The sequence below is a fragment of the Eleutherodactylus coqui genome, chromosome 3 (genome assembly GCF_035609145.1).
Source record: "Eleutherodactylus coqui strain aEleCoq1 chromosome 3, aEleCoq1.hap1, whole genome shotgun sequence".
In the NCBI taxonomy this organism is placed as follows: domain Eukaryota; kingdom Metazoa; phylum Chordata; class Amphibia; order Anura; family Eleutherodactylidae; genus Eleutherodactylus; species Eleutherodactylus coqui.
This window is the reverse complement of record NC_089839.1, coordinates 82044387-82060852: the sequence shown is the minus strand read 5'-3', so window position 1 is coordinate 82060852 and position 16466 is coordinate 82044387. Positions and strand designations below refer to the sequence as shown.

The window sequence follows — 16466 nt, the reverse complement described above, 5'->3', positions numbered from 1 at the left end:
ATGAAGTCAAGTATGTAAATTGTGCCATCCTCTTTTGACAGTACTATGGATAGGAATGCAATCAGTGAAGTTTCTTGCACTCTGCTTCCTCCATTATTTGAATCCCTCGTTACTATATAGAGGTATTTAGGTCATCTAAATAGATTAATGAAATTCCTAATGACACTTCTCCCTCCACTTCTGTGCAGCAGTGAGTATGTGAATACAGACTGCATCAGCAACCTATTTTTCTTCTCTAGAGCTGTATTTACTCTCTTGCCTGACCCATATACAGTAATGGAAACTAAAAAGTACATACGAAAACATTCATTCATTATCATTAATATCAAATTGGTCAACCTTTTGTTCTTGATTTTTCAGGCACATGATATCAGGCATTGATGCTTTTAATCAGTTCCCTTTGTTAAAGGGATGGGTTTTGGGGGGATATTTCAGCAGTGGATACTTTTTGCCATAAGTTCTCAATCAGATTTGAATCCAGTGACTGGGCTGGCTAATCCATTTGCTGAGTACTAGTCCTCTGACACCACCGCTTCAGAGGTTTTGACCAATGACAGGAAGCATAATTGTCCTAAAAGGTGAAGTCGTGCATGACCAAACCAATACCGACATAGTGTGCCTATTTGTAGGAGCTGGAGCTCTTCTTCCCTGGTATCTCCTGAAGTAGACAGATCCGAAATTTGCCCCAAATTGTGAAGGTGAACCTGACGCTAAAAAGTACTTTTCCTGCCTTGTTTGGAAGGCCAGTAGTGGTGTTCCTTCACCCTGACCAGCATTTATGTCCTTTCAACAGCAACATTTTTTGGGGCTTCACACCCACCGTGCAGTCCACCTTCAAGCAATCTACAGAGTGCTGTAACTGTGGAGCACATCAATCCGCAAGATTGACTCTAACAGAGCAGTTCGGATCTCAGTCTCCAGATTTTGAGAGGGCCTTTTCGAAACCTTGTCATCCCTTGCTGATGAACACCTCTGACAACCAGACAGCAAAGCTTCCTGTAGTTTTGGGTTTCTGGGTAGTTCTACGAACCGTAAATTCGTTGCACACTGCCCTGTTCAATATCTAAGCAATAATCCTTCAAGGACGAGAGCAACAATACTTTGCTCTTCCGAAAGAAACTTAAATTTCATTGTGGTCAAAAGTATCTTGTACAAAGTGAACTGCAAGCTGGTCAGTATTTATGGCAGATTCCAACTAAGCAGAAGCCTTATGAAATTGTCTTTTAGCATTCAACTGTGGGGAAATAAAAGCTGAGCGGTGATTGGTTGCAATGGGCAACTACAGCAAGGCAGTTTTTCTTTTAGGTTTTATAAGTCTGCCCCTAAGAGCGTTCCCTCACAGTATACTGCACTAAGTTCCCGCCAAAGAAATATTCACAGCTTGTGCTCCGATTGGCCATTGTAAACTAGCATCTAATTGGTTGCTTCTTCGTCCCAATCCTACAATATGGTTAGGTCTGTTTAGTTGAAGTGTTTATTAACCTCTTAAGGACCAAGCACAGTCCTGGGATTTAATCCCAGCCTATGGCAACCATTGCTGGGGAAGGCAGTGACAAACCATCCCGCAAAAACAGTCTGCCAAGAAAACGTCACGATTAGAGATGAGCGAGTATACTCGCTCAGGCACATTACTCGAGCGAGTAGTGCCTTATCCGAGTATCTCCCTGCTCGTCTCTAAAGATTCGGGGCCGGCGGGGAGATCTCTCCCCCCCTCTTCCCGATACAACTCACCGTCACCCGCGCCGGCCCCCGAATCTTTAGAGATGAGCGGGGAGATACTCGGATAAGACACTACTCACTCGAGTAATGTGCCTTAGCGAGTATACTCGCTCATCTCTAGTCACGATGTGACATCACCCTAGGAGTCGGTCACGACTTGATGCTTGCACTAGGGAACTTTAAAAGAACTACCTGTTTCTTACAAAAATCTGAACAGTGCATTAGCACATTAGCCCAGAAAACGGGTGATCAGAGGGGTTTCCTGGTGACAGACCCTCACCGATAAACTATTGATGTCCTATCTTGTGGATAGGCCATCAGTAGTTCACAAGGGAATAAGCCCTTTAACCACCACCCTTCTACAATGATGTCCATATAACATCACACAACCCTCTTAGGAAAAGCAAACCAGCCTAGTGTTAAAGTGACTCACCTTTTATGGCCGCTGTCTCAAAGTCACTAACTTTTAAAAAGCCACCAACACTTGGATCTAAAAAAAGAAAACCAGGAAAAAAAAAAAAAAATAAATCACTGGATTATATATTTCCACACACATATGTATATATTCATAAGATAAAGTCTGCACAGTTACATACCGATCAAATGTGTGTCTTCAGCTCGGTCAAAGTAATAAGAAAAGGCATAGAAGAACAGAGTCGTCACTTCGGCAGCACGGTTTACTTTGCCACTCAGCATCTTTTCTACCCTTTTAGAACATGATTCATATAATGATTTTACTGTGCAAAAATGGAGAAAAAACAAAAACTGAACTAAAAGCAAGAGAAGGATCCCACACACAAACCGTATTCACTAAAGTTACTTTAAATGGCAGATTCTTACATACTTTGGCTTACAAGACTAGAGATATCTTGGCTTTTCATACTCTCCTTCCTCGAGCCATAACTTTTCCCCCCATTGACACAGCCACATGAGGGTTAGGGATGGGGACAATTTGACAAAAAAATAAATAAATTTAATTTTAACTTATGGATTTTTCTTGATTTTATTGTTACTGTGCATTAAGCACCGTATAAATGTTATTATTCTTTGGATCAATACGCTTTTGATAACAAAAAAAACAAAACCTTATTTTTACTTTTATATTCTACTCCTTTTGCACTACAACAGCCATTCAAAAATAACAGATTTAAAAAAATTAGAATCACTGCATTCCATGACTCGTTGTTATTTTCTCACCAAGTGAGCGTATGAGGTCTTTATTACACGATGAGCTGGAGTTTCCATTGGTACCTTTTAGGGGTACATGAGACTTTTTGATTGCTTTTATTGCCTTTTATTTGGGAGGTGAATGAATGAAAGATACAAATGTGGCATTATTTGATTTAAGCCATTTAGCACAGTGCATAACAGACCCAATAGGAGACATTTAAAAAGTGTTAGCTCAAGTTTTTGGGCGCAGAAAAGTCACACAGTTTGATGCAAGGGCAAAAAATTGTGTGACTTTTCAGCTTTCTGTTCTGACTTCTCCACTTTTGGGGGAAGTGGGTGGGGCTTGCCATAAGGGGCTATGAATAAATTTACACCAGAATGTATGCTTGGTTGGGACCAGACGTATATTTCAGTCAAGGCGCAGGGAGCTGCTGGGGATGGGCCTAATAAAGGAAGAAGTGTGCCCCCCTTTACATATTAAGTGCATCGTGCACTGGAGATACTTATCCTATGCCTGGCATCGGAAATGCCGGTCTTGATAAATTTCCCCAATAGGTTTACAGTTTGGGTCATTACGAGCATGGCAGTACCTAAAGGTTTTTATTTTATTTACATACTAATGGTGTTTTATAGGGGAAAATGCGTTGATTTTTTTTTATTCCATTGCCTAAACTAATGACATATCGGTGATTAGTAAATGAGGCAGTTGGCTATCGCATCAGTTGATTTCTTACACTGACAAAGGCGCTCAGTTAATGTAAGATATCAACTGATGTGACACCTGCCTGGCACAATTACCTAGCTCTAGAAGACAGGCTGATTCCGGTCTGCACTGCAGAAGGAGTGAACTCATACGCAGGTTATGGGCCTTTCCAGGACTTCTTAACCTGCTTAGAATTATTCACCAGTTCTATATTGCAGTGTACCAGCTCCACACTCCTGAACCTTTCTGGTAAGGCCTGGGTCAATGTGAACACACTGCCTTCTCTGAGATCGGGGAAGGGGGGGGGGGGCAGGAAGTAAGAAGAAGCGCCCAACTGATGGCACTGCAGACCCATCATCCTGACGCTGCTGGGGGCGGAGTCAACATTGTGGAGAGTTGTGCGCTCTCCATTCAATTTCAAGGAGTGTGGAACTGCGCCCTGAATTTTAATACATAAAATCCAATTTCACACAGTTAATGAAAAATGTCGAATCGAGGGCCACTTAGTACGCAAATTAATCTAATGAATTTGATTAGTCGCCAGCCCTACATGAGGGCTCATTTTTTGTGAGACAAGTTGTATTTTATAATGGCACCATTTAGTGTAGAATATATTGAAACATTCTGAAAAAAGAACAAAAAACGCAATAGCCATTTCTGGAGAGGTTTTGTTTTTAAGGCATCCATGGTGTGTTAGAATGACATGTTTATGTTAGGCTATGGGTTAGCATGGTTGTGGCAATACAAAAAGTTTATATACCGTATATACCGGCATATAAGGCGACGGGGCGTATAAGGCGACCCCCCAACTTTCACCTTATACGCTGGTAATACAGTGGAGAAAAAAAAAAAAATCAGTACTCACCTCCCCCGGCGTTCTGTCGCGCTCCGGCAGGATGTCGCTCGCTCCTCGTCCCCGGCGCAGCATTGCTTTCTGAATGCGGGGCTTGAAATCTCCGCCTCCAGAAAGCTAACACACACGCCGTCAGCCAGTTACAGCCATTCAATGACATCATTGAATGGCTGTGATTGGCTAAAACACACGTGGCTTCAGCCAATCACAGTATTCAATGACATCATTGAATGGGTGTGATTGCTGATTTGCGATTAGAATCATTCTAAAATAAACGTCCCTGTGTCTGTTACATACTCCTCTATCCAATGTTTGTGTACAAGAGGTGGTGGTGGGACCGCGCTACTGAGCATGTGTGTCCACCAACACTGGGTGCATTAGGTGGATCTTTTATGAGTGGACTCAAAAGAACACCAAAGGGGGGGGGGGGGGGGCGTAATAGCTACACAAAAGGAACATCTTTTTAAATTACTGAAATTGGAATAAGGTTACGTTTATCATTATCTCCTAGAGAACATGTTATTTTATGATGGGACAAGTTCTGTAATGACCCCTCTATTATTGCTGTAGGCCTGCTTATAGCAGAATAGTGACAGTACACACGACACACATATAAGGCTGTGTAAAAGGACAGGAGCAACCATTACTGGGACGACCTGCCGGGCATCCTTTATAAAAGCACCCTTACTCTACTGACATTTGATATTGATTTCTATTCATTGCAGCAGCCATAAAGCACACTTCCTTCTGCATTGTCGTCAGGCAACAAAGGAAGGAAGTATGTGAAATGTTGGCAGCATCCAGGGAGATTTTAAAAATAAAAAAATATATAATCTACAGACAGCCAGTTAATTAATGAAACAAGTGAAATACAGAATACAATCCCATAAAAAAAACTAACAAAAAACAATGAAAACGTAAATCACACTTCTAAAATGAAAATAAAATAACGTCACAAAAGGAACATACGTACCATTGTCCTGTCCCTCAACCTTGTAAGTTATTCCTGCATGGTTGAACTCTGTGACAAGTCCCGGTGTTATACAAGGGGTTACTAACTTTTCATCCGGCTGCACTAAAGAAAAGAAATATAGTAGAGATTTCCAGCTAAAATGTACTTTTTCAGCAAAAGCCCATGTAATAGAGAACTTTTGGCCTCGCAGGTAAGATCCAGTGTAATTAAAAAGCTGTATCTTCAGTCATTAGTAGTCGTGTGGCCTGCCAACATTGGCGGCACATTATTGTCTGTTGGCAATGAAATTCGGAGTGTCAACTCACTTCTCTCTGCAGCTCCGGTGGGATGTCACCAGTCCGGTAAACCACCAGCCCAGCTGGAGTTTATACTGGGAGACTAGTGCCAGTAATTGTCATTTTTACTATCAATAGTAGCTGTGCGTAATGAGAAAGCACACGGACCATCAAGACCAAGACATTTGGGGCACCAGTACCGGCAGGAGATGCCAGGAGAGAGATGGAGACCCTACATCCAGCTGTCAGACATACACAGAGCCTGCATAGTCTGAAGAGGTTTTTCATCCGTAAAATGGATGTCAATTGTGGATGGCCCACGGTCGGACAGCTTCCATTGACTTCAATAGAAGCCGCCTGTGCAAATCCCGCAGAAAAATAGAACATGCTGTGATTTAAAATCCGCTCACAGAAGTCGCAATCTCTAGACACTCACCTGAGAGGATATGAGAACGTTCTACTCTTTTAATGTGTGCGGAACACCGCGGATCATCCACGTGGGTGACGATCACGGATTGCGCAATAGGCATCCGGTCGTGCAAGACCGACCTAACATGGTCTCCTTATTACAGAAAGTACTTATGAAACATACGTTTGCGTGAAAATAGCCTGATGGTACCCCTACACTGATGTAGGCCGATTTCACATGTGTGTCGGAACCTTCACTGGATGTTCAGTCATACATCCGGCTCAAATTCCCAGAAGAAAATCCATTGCACGCTGAACTTTTGTCTATCCAAAAGCTGGGCAGCTGGATGGAAAGCGGGTGGACCCCAATTTAGTCAATGGGGTCCTTTCGGGGAATGTTCAATTCCATCCAGAGATGGGGCCGTTTAGCCACAGAAGCTTCCCCTTTCCTGCTGCCCGAACCTTGAAAGTGGAAACCTGAGTGCAGATGTGAAACCACCCTAAGGGCTTAGTCACATGGAAGTATATTGGCTGGGTTTTCACGCCCAGCTGATATACGCTTCCTCTCTCTGTAAGGGGAGGAGGCGGGAGCTAGTGTGCTGAGCCCCCCGCCACCCCCATTGCAAACAGTGGCAGGGGGCATAAGCTCAGCACACTAGCTCTCACCCCATCTCCCCTCCTCCCTTGCAGAGAGGGGGAGCGTATATCGGCCGGGTGTGAAAACCTAACCGATATATGTCCATGTTAATAAGCCCAAAAGTAGATAAAAATGGTTGAACAGCAAAATAGTATAAATTTTAATGTTCTGGAATTTGTGCCATAATCTGGCACTTTAGCAGTTCACGAAACACCAGATTATCGGTATTGTAGAGAATTAATTTTTATGCAATTGCGCTAATAGTGTAACTTCTTCAAATGTAAGCCTATCATTCTTGTACTTATCAATATATTAGAGCTCATACTTCATCATACGCATATCCCACCCGCAACGTCTCCCTTCTTGTGAAGGGGAAAAAGAAAAAAAACTTACATGGTTCTCCTTCAGTACCTCCCATAATTTGGAGTCTTGCTGACATTAATCCAAGGCCAAGGTAACTGCAGACAAAAAGTTGAAGAAAAAAAAAACAACAAAAAAATAGTTAAAACTTGCTGAAGTAAGTGAAAAATCAAGAATAATGCACAACACAAAATATATTAACAGACACATATCTACAAAGATAATAAATTAGAGGGGTAAGGCCGGTTTCACATCTCTGTCAGAACGTCCGGTTGGAGATTCAGTCACAGATCTGGCTCAAATTACCGAAAGGAAAACCGCTGATACAGTGCTTCATGTTAAGTCTAAGGCTGGGGTCACACTGGGCGGATTCCCGCCGGAAATCTCGCGGTTTGGCCTCAGCAAAAACCGCAAGATTTCCGCCGGGAGAAGTGCAGCGGAAAAACCCGCGGCGGCTTTGAAGCAGCCCGGCCGCTCGCTCTTCCGCTGCGGCCGGCGCTCCCATAGAGGAGAGTGCAGCCGCAGCGAAAAGAAAAAAGAATGGAAATGCTGCGGTCGGCAAAGCCGCGCCGCGGCTTCGGCCGGATTAACCGCAGCGGATTGGCCGTCCCGTGTGGACGAGATTTCTGAGAAATCTCGTCCACATGGCTGGCTAATCCCGAGATTAGCGGCCACGTCCGGAATTTCCACGGCAAATCCGCCCTGTGTGAACCCCCCTAAAGGCTGGGCAGCTGAGCCAAAAGCGGACAGACCTCATTATGGTTAATGGGGTCCGTTTGGCACAGGGATTCCTCTTTCCTGCTCCCAGAACAGAGCAGGAAATCAAAATCCCTTTAACCAGACTAAAAGCTGATGGCCTATCCTCAGGATCTGATCGGTGGGAGTCTGCAGCTTGGGACCCTACCTGATTAGCTCTGAAGGGGCAGGAGCACACAATGCAGCCTCTGCAATGTTTACATCCGAGTACAATCCTGTCAATGCTCATAACTTCGTATTATTTTTTTCTCTTCTAAAGCTGCCATTCTGAATGCTTGTCTCATTTAAAGGGGTTGTCCCGCGGCAGCAAGTGGGGGTATACACTTCTGTATGGCCATATTAATGCACTTTGTAATGTACATTGTGCATTAATTATGAGCCATACAGAAGTTATAAAAAGTTTTTTACTTACCTGCTCCGTTGCTAGCGTCCTCGTCTCCATGGTGCCGACTAATTTTCGCCCTCCGATGGCCAAATTAGCCGCGCTTGCGCAGTCCGGGTCTTCTGCTCTCTTCAATGGAGCCGCTCGTGCAGAATGCAGGCTCCGTGTAGCTCCGCCCCGTCACGTGCCGATTCCAGCCAATCAGGAGGCTGGAATCGGCAATGGACCGCACAGAAGAGCTGCGGTCCACGGAGGAAGAGGATTCCGGCGGCCATCTTCACAGGTAAGTATAGAAGTCACCGGAGTGCAGGGATTAAGGTAAGCGCTCCGGTAAGCTTTCTGTACGTCCCTGCATCGGGGTTGTCTCGCGCCGAACGGGGGGGGGGGGTTGAAAAAAAAAAAAAACCGTTTCGGCGCGGGACAACCCCTTTAAGTTAATAAGACAAGCCTGTAGTACTCAAAGCTGCCACTAGAGACAAATGTTCTGATCACTGACCAGTATCCAGATATATAAATTGAAGAGGCTGCGGTGCTTGAACAAGCAATCAACTGATAGGCAGAGATCCCAAGTGGTAGACCCTCAAGCCGATATCGATGACCTATCCTGAGGACAGACCATCATTTTTTTTTTTTAAAGACTGGAAATCCCCTTTAAATTTTTTTTTTCACCTGAAACTGAAAAACCCTTACACTTCTGCAATAGAGATAGTCAGTATAACCTCATATGTATAACAGATGTCAATATAAAGGGAATCTCTAACGGATGGAGTGATTGCTCTATTATGTTCTGTGACCAATCACAGGCAGCACCTGGCTATTCATTGAAGCGCCTGAGCCCCAGGCAGCTGAGGAAAGGGGAGTATATATATATATATATTTTTTATTTTTAACATATTCTAGGGATAAGTTTCAGGGAAGGACTTATATTTAAAGCTCATCCCCGAAAATCACTGCAGGGGTTGCCGGCAGCCCATTGCTTTCAATGGGGCCGTAGGCAGCAGCCGCGGCCCCATTGGAGGCAATAGGCATGGACACACATGTGAACACACCATAGGGAACCAATGTTGCTAATAGGAGCATGTTTTTGTATGCACATAAACATGCTCATGTGAATCCACCCTTAGTCGGGGCATGCATTTACACTGTGAAAAAATAGTTGAGATTCTTGCTAGATCGCAGGAATCTGAACAATTATCGGCCCGTGTAAAAGGCCACTAAGGCTGCACTGAGAAGTCTTATAAACAAGCCATATCTTTAGTGCTAAGGGCAAGATCAGATTCGGTCAGAGAAGAGGTTTCTGTGCTTAGTCTTGACAGGACTAAACATATGACTCCCACATTCAGCTCTAATACAGTAGTCTACATGCATCCCTAATTGTAGTTGCCAATTACAAGGGATGGACAAAATATATGGGAACACCATACGAAATGCATGCGATTTTAATCATTAACTCTGAGCTGCCCTTTTGACCCCTGCTTGACTAACATCTTTCCCACCAAATGTGTGTTTACTTCACCTCTTTCCCTGCTCTGGGTGGTTTTGGGAGCCAGCTGGTAACAGCAGCTGAGTGGCTCCAAACCCCTGACCAATGGAACCTTGTTGCTCAGGCAGATGTTCATTTCTGCCCAGCAGCATCTGTGTCATATTACCTCCAGTTAAAGGGGTTGTCCCGCGGCAGCAAGTGGGTCTATACACTTCTGTATGGCCATATTAATGCACTTTGTAATGTACATTGTGCATTAATTATGAGCCATACAGAAGTTATAAGAAGTTTTTCACTTACCTGCTCCGTTGCTAGCGTCCTCGTTTCCATGGAGCCGACTAATTTTCGGCGTCTAATGGCCAAATTAGCCGCGCTTGCGCAGTCCGGGTCTTCTTCTTTTCTCAATGGGGCCGCTCGTGCAGGATGCTGGCTCCGTGTAGTTCCGACCCGTCACGTGCCGATTCCAGCCAATCAGGAGGCTGGAATCGGCAATGGACCGCACAGAAGCCCTGCGGTCCACCGAGGGAGAAGATCCCGGCGGCCATCTTCAACCGGTAAGTAAGAAGTCACCGGAGCGCGGGGATTCAGGTAAGCGCTGTGCGGTTTTTTTTTTAAGTCCCTGCATCGGGGTTGTCTCACGCCGAACGGGGGGGGGGGGTTGAAAAAAAAAAAAAAAACCCGTTTCGGCGCGGGACAACCCCTTTAAGTTACATGGAATTATAAATCATATTTCAATAAGACAAGTAGAGACAGATTTTAACCCCTTAATGACGTGGCCCCCTTTTTCCCCCCATTTTTGTTTAAAAAAAACAAAAACAAAAAAAAATGCAACTCCTTTATTTATTCATCGACATCCCTGTATGAGGGCTTGTTTTTTGCGGGACGAGTTATATTTTTTAATGGTGCTATTTAATGTACCATATAATTTACTAAAAAACTTTTTAAAAATTCTAAGTGGAGTAAAATGAAAAAAAAACAAACAAAAAAAACAACTATATTTCGCTATCTTTCAGTGCGTCTTGTCTCTACAGCGCACAGACTAACAAAAACACCATGATAACTTTATTCTATGGGTCAGTACAATTGCTATGATACCAAACTTGTTAATTTTTCTTTTTTACTGAACTGCTGTTTTTTTTTTTTTTCAAAGAGATTTAATTTTTTTCAATTATTTTCTGCCACCATCTTCTGCGTGCAATAACTTTTTTATTTTTACGTCGACGTGGTTGAGCGAGGGCTCATTTTTGTGGGATGTTCTGTAGCTTCCGTTAGTACCAATTCAGAATACATATGACTTTCTGATCGCTTTTTATTGCATTTTTTTCTGGGAGACAGAGTAGCTGTTCTGGCGTTTCTAATTTTTTTTTTCGGATGACGTTCACCGTGCGAGGTAAATAATGTGCTACTCTGATAGATCGGACTTTTACAGACGCGGCAATACCAAATATGTATTTTTCTTTTATGATTTTGATATTACAGATATGGCAAAAGGGGGAGGATTTAAACTTGTATTACTTTTTTTTTTTACAATTAAAATAAAAGTTAAAAAAATCATCAATAAAGTTTTATTATATCCCCCTGGGGGGCTACAACATGCGATACTTTGATCGCTCCTGCAGTATGACGTAATGCTACAGCATTACGTCATACTGCATTCTGACAGGCAGCCTATCAAGCCACCCCACGGGGATGGTTTGATAGACAGTCTCTCAAGGCAGCCCTGGGGCCATTCAGAAGGCCCCCAGTAGCATTGACACCTGCACAGCTCCCCCGATCTCACCGCGGGGAGGGGGGGGGTACGGGACACACGAACATCGTTCGGAGGATTTAAATGCCGCTGTCAGAATTGCCCTGCGACCTCTCTTCATACATACCCCGACGCTCCAGGTTGTGAATGTACGTCTTGGAGCGGGAAGGGGTTAAAGGGATGCATTTCGTACAGGGTTTCCATACTTTTGTCTACCCTCTATATATTTCCATTCAAGCCCACCTTAAGACAACTGAATGACAAAATCAGTTTAAGAAGCAAGGACAATGGAGGACACACATTTGCACATTAGAACTTTTGGAAGAGGCGACTGGGAATGGCTGAACTACACAATAAATCTCTACCTGTAAAGCCGCCTGTAGAAAAGACTACAACATATCAGATTAGAACTCACCTGTGTGAATAGAGGTGGAATGTGCGGTTAAACAGCTGGAAGTTGGTAATATATCCAGGAGGTACACCAGTAAATGTGGCCTATATAAAAAAAACAATACAACTTTACTGCAAGTATTTCTATTACAGAAATGCACAAGGCTTTCTAGAGCCCCAAACCTGGCAAAGATGGTCTAGTGCTGAAAGTACATGGCAGAATTCAATAACAGGGAGAGACAAAATAATGCAACGTTTTATGACCGCCACCTAGTGGTCAAATTCTTTGTTACTGTGCAAAGTTGTGAAATCATATGATGCATTTTGACTTCTGATACTATGGCAGATGAACACTACGGTGTTTTCTAGGAGATACAATTTCTGCAAGATGTGATCATGTCCAAGTATACCTCTTCATAGGGATAGAAGGTAATTTGTGTTGATCCACCACCAAGATCCAGCATTCCAGCAGACTTTGCAGAAGGATCTGTTAAACTCCCTGTTAGCATAAGAGAAACAGGACATGTAAGAGGCAGAAAGTCATATACTAATCATCAAATAACACACTAACATAAGTTACAGTAGAACTTCATTTTTATTTTTTACATTGCCTCCCTGTAGGGGACTTGAACCTGTGAAGCTATGATTGCTATGATAATACACTGAAGTATGTCTGTACTGCAATGTATTATCACCATTATTAGCGATCATAGGCCAAGGCACACCCAGACACCATTATCTGATTACATTGTGGCGGGCCAAGGACATCAGAGGGAGCGCCCTCCCTCTGTGAACCTTTTACATGCCGCGACACAACATTGATCATGGCATGTAAGGGGGTAAACAGCGGGATTGGTGTTCTCACCGATCCCCACTTTTGTAGTTGTATGCCGGCTGTCTGTTACAGCCGGTTCCTGCTGTGGATGGCACAGGCTCAGCTTCTGAGCCATCCATGGGAAGTAAGTTTGTGTCCACCTGTGGGAACACCTTCCCAGCCAGGACATAAACTTCTAGCTCGATATTGTAGTGTAAAAGTATTAGAAAAAATATTGAAGCATAAGTAGCATGGTGCATAAGTAGGAAAACATTAAAGGGGATGTCTAGTTTAGAAAACAGATTTTCATACACCCCATTACACTATTTTGAGTTCATAAAGAGGGTCCTCTGTTGAGGATCTACATCTCTTATCCTGCCTTACACAGACATCACATTGATTTAAATGAGAACGGTGTAATGCTTAAATTTCCCCTGTGGTGGCACTGTAGGGAAAATGAACACTTACTGCCACGTTTCCCCACAGACTACAGATGATCACTGGGTTCCAGCAGGAGGACAATTACAGATCGGCTTATTGCTGAGGGACCCTTCTAACGAGTAGAGAACTTCAAAGTGTGGATCCCCTTTAATAGGTTGTACACTTAAAGAACAAATTCTGAACATCTAATTCAGAAAACTGTCTCATGTGAAGATGTATCCAAGTTACAGAACAGGTGATCCCACAGACAAAAGTGGACTCTTCACATGATGTTCAGGACATACCGGTAAGCATATACTGTGATAATAGTAAGTGCTAAAGTACATGTAGAGATAAAGACTTGGGACAAGACGGACATTAGAAAAAGTGCAATCTTTTGCTGATTCAAGTTCCTCAGAATACCCCTTTTAATACGGAGGTCTATATGGGCACATGCATATAAAATAAATAAATAATTCTTGCACTAATTACCTGTTAGGAAGTTAACAGTTATCCAAGCAAATATTCCTGGAAAATAAGAACGTATCAGTTAATTAACAGGATATTGTAGATTATGGGGAGATCAGTTCAAGTATACAACCTGATTTTTAGAAGTCAATGTTTGCAATAACTTGAATATGTGACCTGCTCACCTTCATCTGTACCGTCCATAATGGAGACACTTTCCTTTCCAACAAGAAACGGAGAAGACTGAAAAATATTCTTCACCTAAGATACGTGGAAAGAAGTCAAGCAAGATTTTAATTCACACAATTTATAGGACATAACTAGATACACTAAAAAGTTTATAGTCGGTTAATAGGAACTGAACGCTAGACTGGACATAGCATATATGGCCAGACGCATGTGGACACCTGACCATCACACCTTTAACAGCGGGTGAGATATCCCATTCCAATATTATTAATATGGAGTTGGCGCCCCTTTTGCTGCCTTCATTCTTCTAGGGAGACTTTTCACAAGATTTTACAAACCAAGATTTCTCCATTAAAATCAAAGAGGTGAGAGAAAAACAATGTACAAAGACATAACTCACAGAAAAGGGAGCCAAAAATGCACCATCTGATAAACTGCAGGCAGGCTCAATCACCATAGACCCTGGTAGAATGCAGAGAGCCAGACTGCAATATGAGCAAGCTAAATGTTCATGTTAATATGCAGCCACCCAGCTCAACCCAAGATTGGGGAAGGAGTGACTGCTAACAAACATAGTCAGCACATATGAACTGATACCAAGGATGTCAGCTATCGATAAATGCACCACACCATACAGGAATGCAACCCCTATTGGCAAAGCAGTGGATTGCCCTGTATCGCCACAGTGTGCCACACTGGCATGACATCCTGGGCTCCCCCAACATCTATAGCACACTGCATGCAAAAAAAAAAACAGTGGTAAATTCGGGTGTTAATCTGCATTTTGGCCAAAACATGTAAATGCTGATGGGCCGCTACACTATCTCACTATTAACCAAATTCAAATCACAGAGACGAGAGAAAAAAAATGTACAATGACATAGCTCACAAAAAAGGAAGCCAAAAATGCACCATCTGATAAACTGCAGGGCAGGTCAACCACCATTGGACCCTAGTAGCATGCAGAGAGCCAGATTGCAATATGGGCAAGCTAAATGTTTAGTGCAGACTAATATACAGCCACCCAGCCCAGACTGGGGGAGGGGGAAGGATGACTGCCATAGACAGGTGCGCCACACCAGACAGGAATGCAATACCTATTGGAAAAGCAGTGGATTGCCCTGCATCATCACAGCGTGCCATGTTGGCATGACATCCTGGGCTCGCCCAGCATCTATAGCAACTTGCTAGGTTGAGCTGGGTGGCTGCATGTTAGTCTGCACTGAACATTTAGCCCGCTCATATTGCATCTGGCTCTCTGCAAACTACCAGAGATTTCTCCATGAAGCTGCCAGATTCATCCCACCACTCAGCATGCTTCCATAGCTCCAGGGTCCAGTGCCAGAGGGCTTTAACACCATTCTAGCCAATTCGGATTATGTATGGTGACCTTATGCTTGTATGCAACAGCGGAAACCAATTTCATAAACCAAGTTCACCTGCTGAGGTCACTTCAAGAAGCCGTTTGAAACTTTGTAGCAAGTCATGCAAATTAGTTAAGCCTTTTTTCCTTGCCACATGTCAGCACTTGGTGGCCCTGCTCCGAGTCCGTCTGGTATACGGCTTTATGGTTAAATCCTTAGGGCTCTTTTACATGGACCGATAATCATTCAGCTTCTGGATGATGGGAAGGTGAATGATAATTGTCCAGTGTAAATGCTGCTGGCAACTGAATGATGAAAGAGAATTCATTTAAGCAGGTCGATAGGCATAAAAACTGAATGACAATCTAAACTGAACAATAAACTATAAGCAAACAGGCAGTCGTTCATCCACGAACGACTGCCCAATTACTGTGAATGGAGGCGATCTCCGGCTTGCTAGGCCTCCATTCACTGAGAGATCATCGCTCCTGTGCGAGGACCCTGACTTCTAGAACTTCCACTTCACAGTAGTAGCATAGTTAGCAAGATCAGATTAGAAATTTCACGAGCTTACTTGTGGCGTTCTACAGCAATGCCACGTTTAACGTCATTGAGCTATTCAGTATGACTCATACTACCGCCAATGTTAGTCTATGGAGATTACACGTCAGTGTGCTTGATTTTATGCAGCTGTTTGCAAGATGACACGAAGATATGCTGATACTATTGTTTCAGCTGTATCCCGCTCACTGAAGACAGGCGGGGTATGAAGAACAGAGCGGTGCAGTTGCGTTCTTCATCCCCCGTTCGGAGCGCTCAGCTGTACAACAGCCGGGTACTCCGAGCAAAGAACCGCTGGATGCAGAAGACAAGCAGCCCCACTTGTCTTCTGCATCCCCTGCTCGGAAGTATAACAGGCGGGCGCTCCGAGCAGGAAACAGGTGGATGCAGAAGACAAGCAGCCCCACTTGTCTTCTGCATCCCCCGCTCGGAGTGCAAGGTGATCACTCAACATTTGAGCGATTACCTTGCGCTGAAAAAAAACCAAAAAAAAAAAAACCACAGCGATTATCGCTCAAAAGATTTTTTGAGCGATAATCGTTGTTTTCAAACTGGCATAATGATATACATACACACTCATTGTCCAAGAAAAAAAATAAATCAAGCACCTGAAAAGAATTGTCAAAATCTACAATATCAAAGCAGAAGGCTAATTTATTGGGGAAAATTGACCACTTGAAGGGAGGCTCTAGTACCCTGTTGTACCACCTCTAGCTTGCATACAAGATCTGATACAGGCGGGCATGGAGGCTCTAGTAGCCTGTTGTACCGCCTCTAGCTTGCATACAAGATGT

General features: G+C 43.5%; 1 protein-coding gene across 1 annotated transcript in view; it reads right to left on the bottom strand.

Moving 5' to 3' along the window:
• ENTPD6 (ectonucleoside triphosphate diphosphohydrolase 6) overlaps positions 1–16466 on the bottom strand; it is a 31592-nt gene that overhangs the window by 7680 nt on the left and 7446 nt on the right. Inside the window, exons 5-12 of the mRNA XM_066595795.1 lie at positions 13744–13819; positions 13583–13618; positions 12267–12355; positions 11882–11961; positions 7132–7196; positions 5419–5520; positions 2316–2456; positions 2153–2209 (exon numbers count right to left, since the gene is read on the bottom strand). Coding sequence (XP_066451892.1) covers positions 2153–2209; positions 2316–2456; positions 5419–5520; positions 7132–7196; positions 11882–11961; positions 12267–12355; positions 13583–13618; positions 13744–13819 — 646 coding nt within the window. The remainder of the gene's footprint in view (positions 1–2152; positions 2210–2315; positions 2457–5418; positions 5521–7131; positions 7197–11881; positions 11962–12266; positions 12356–13582; positions 13619–13743; positions 13820–16466) is intronic.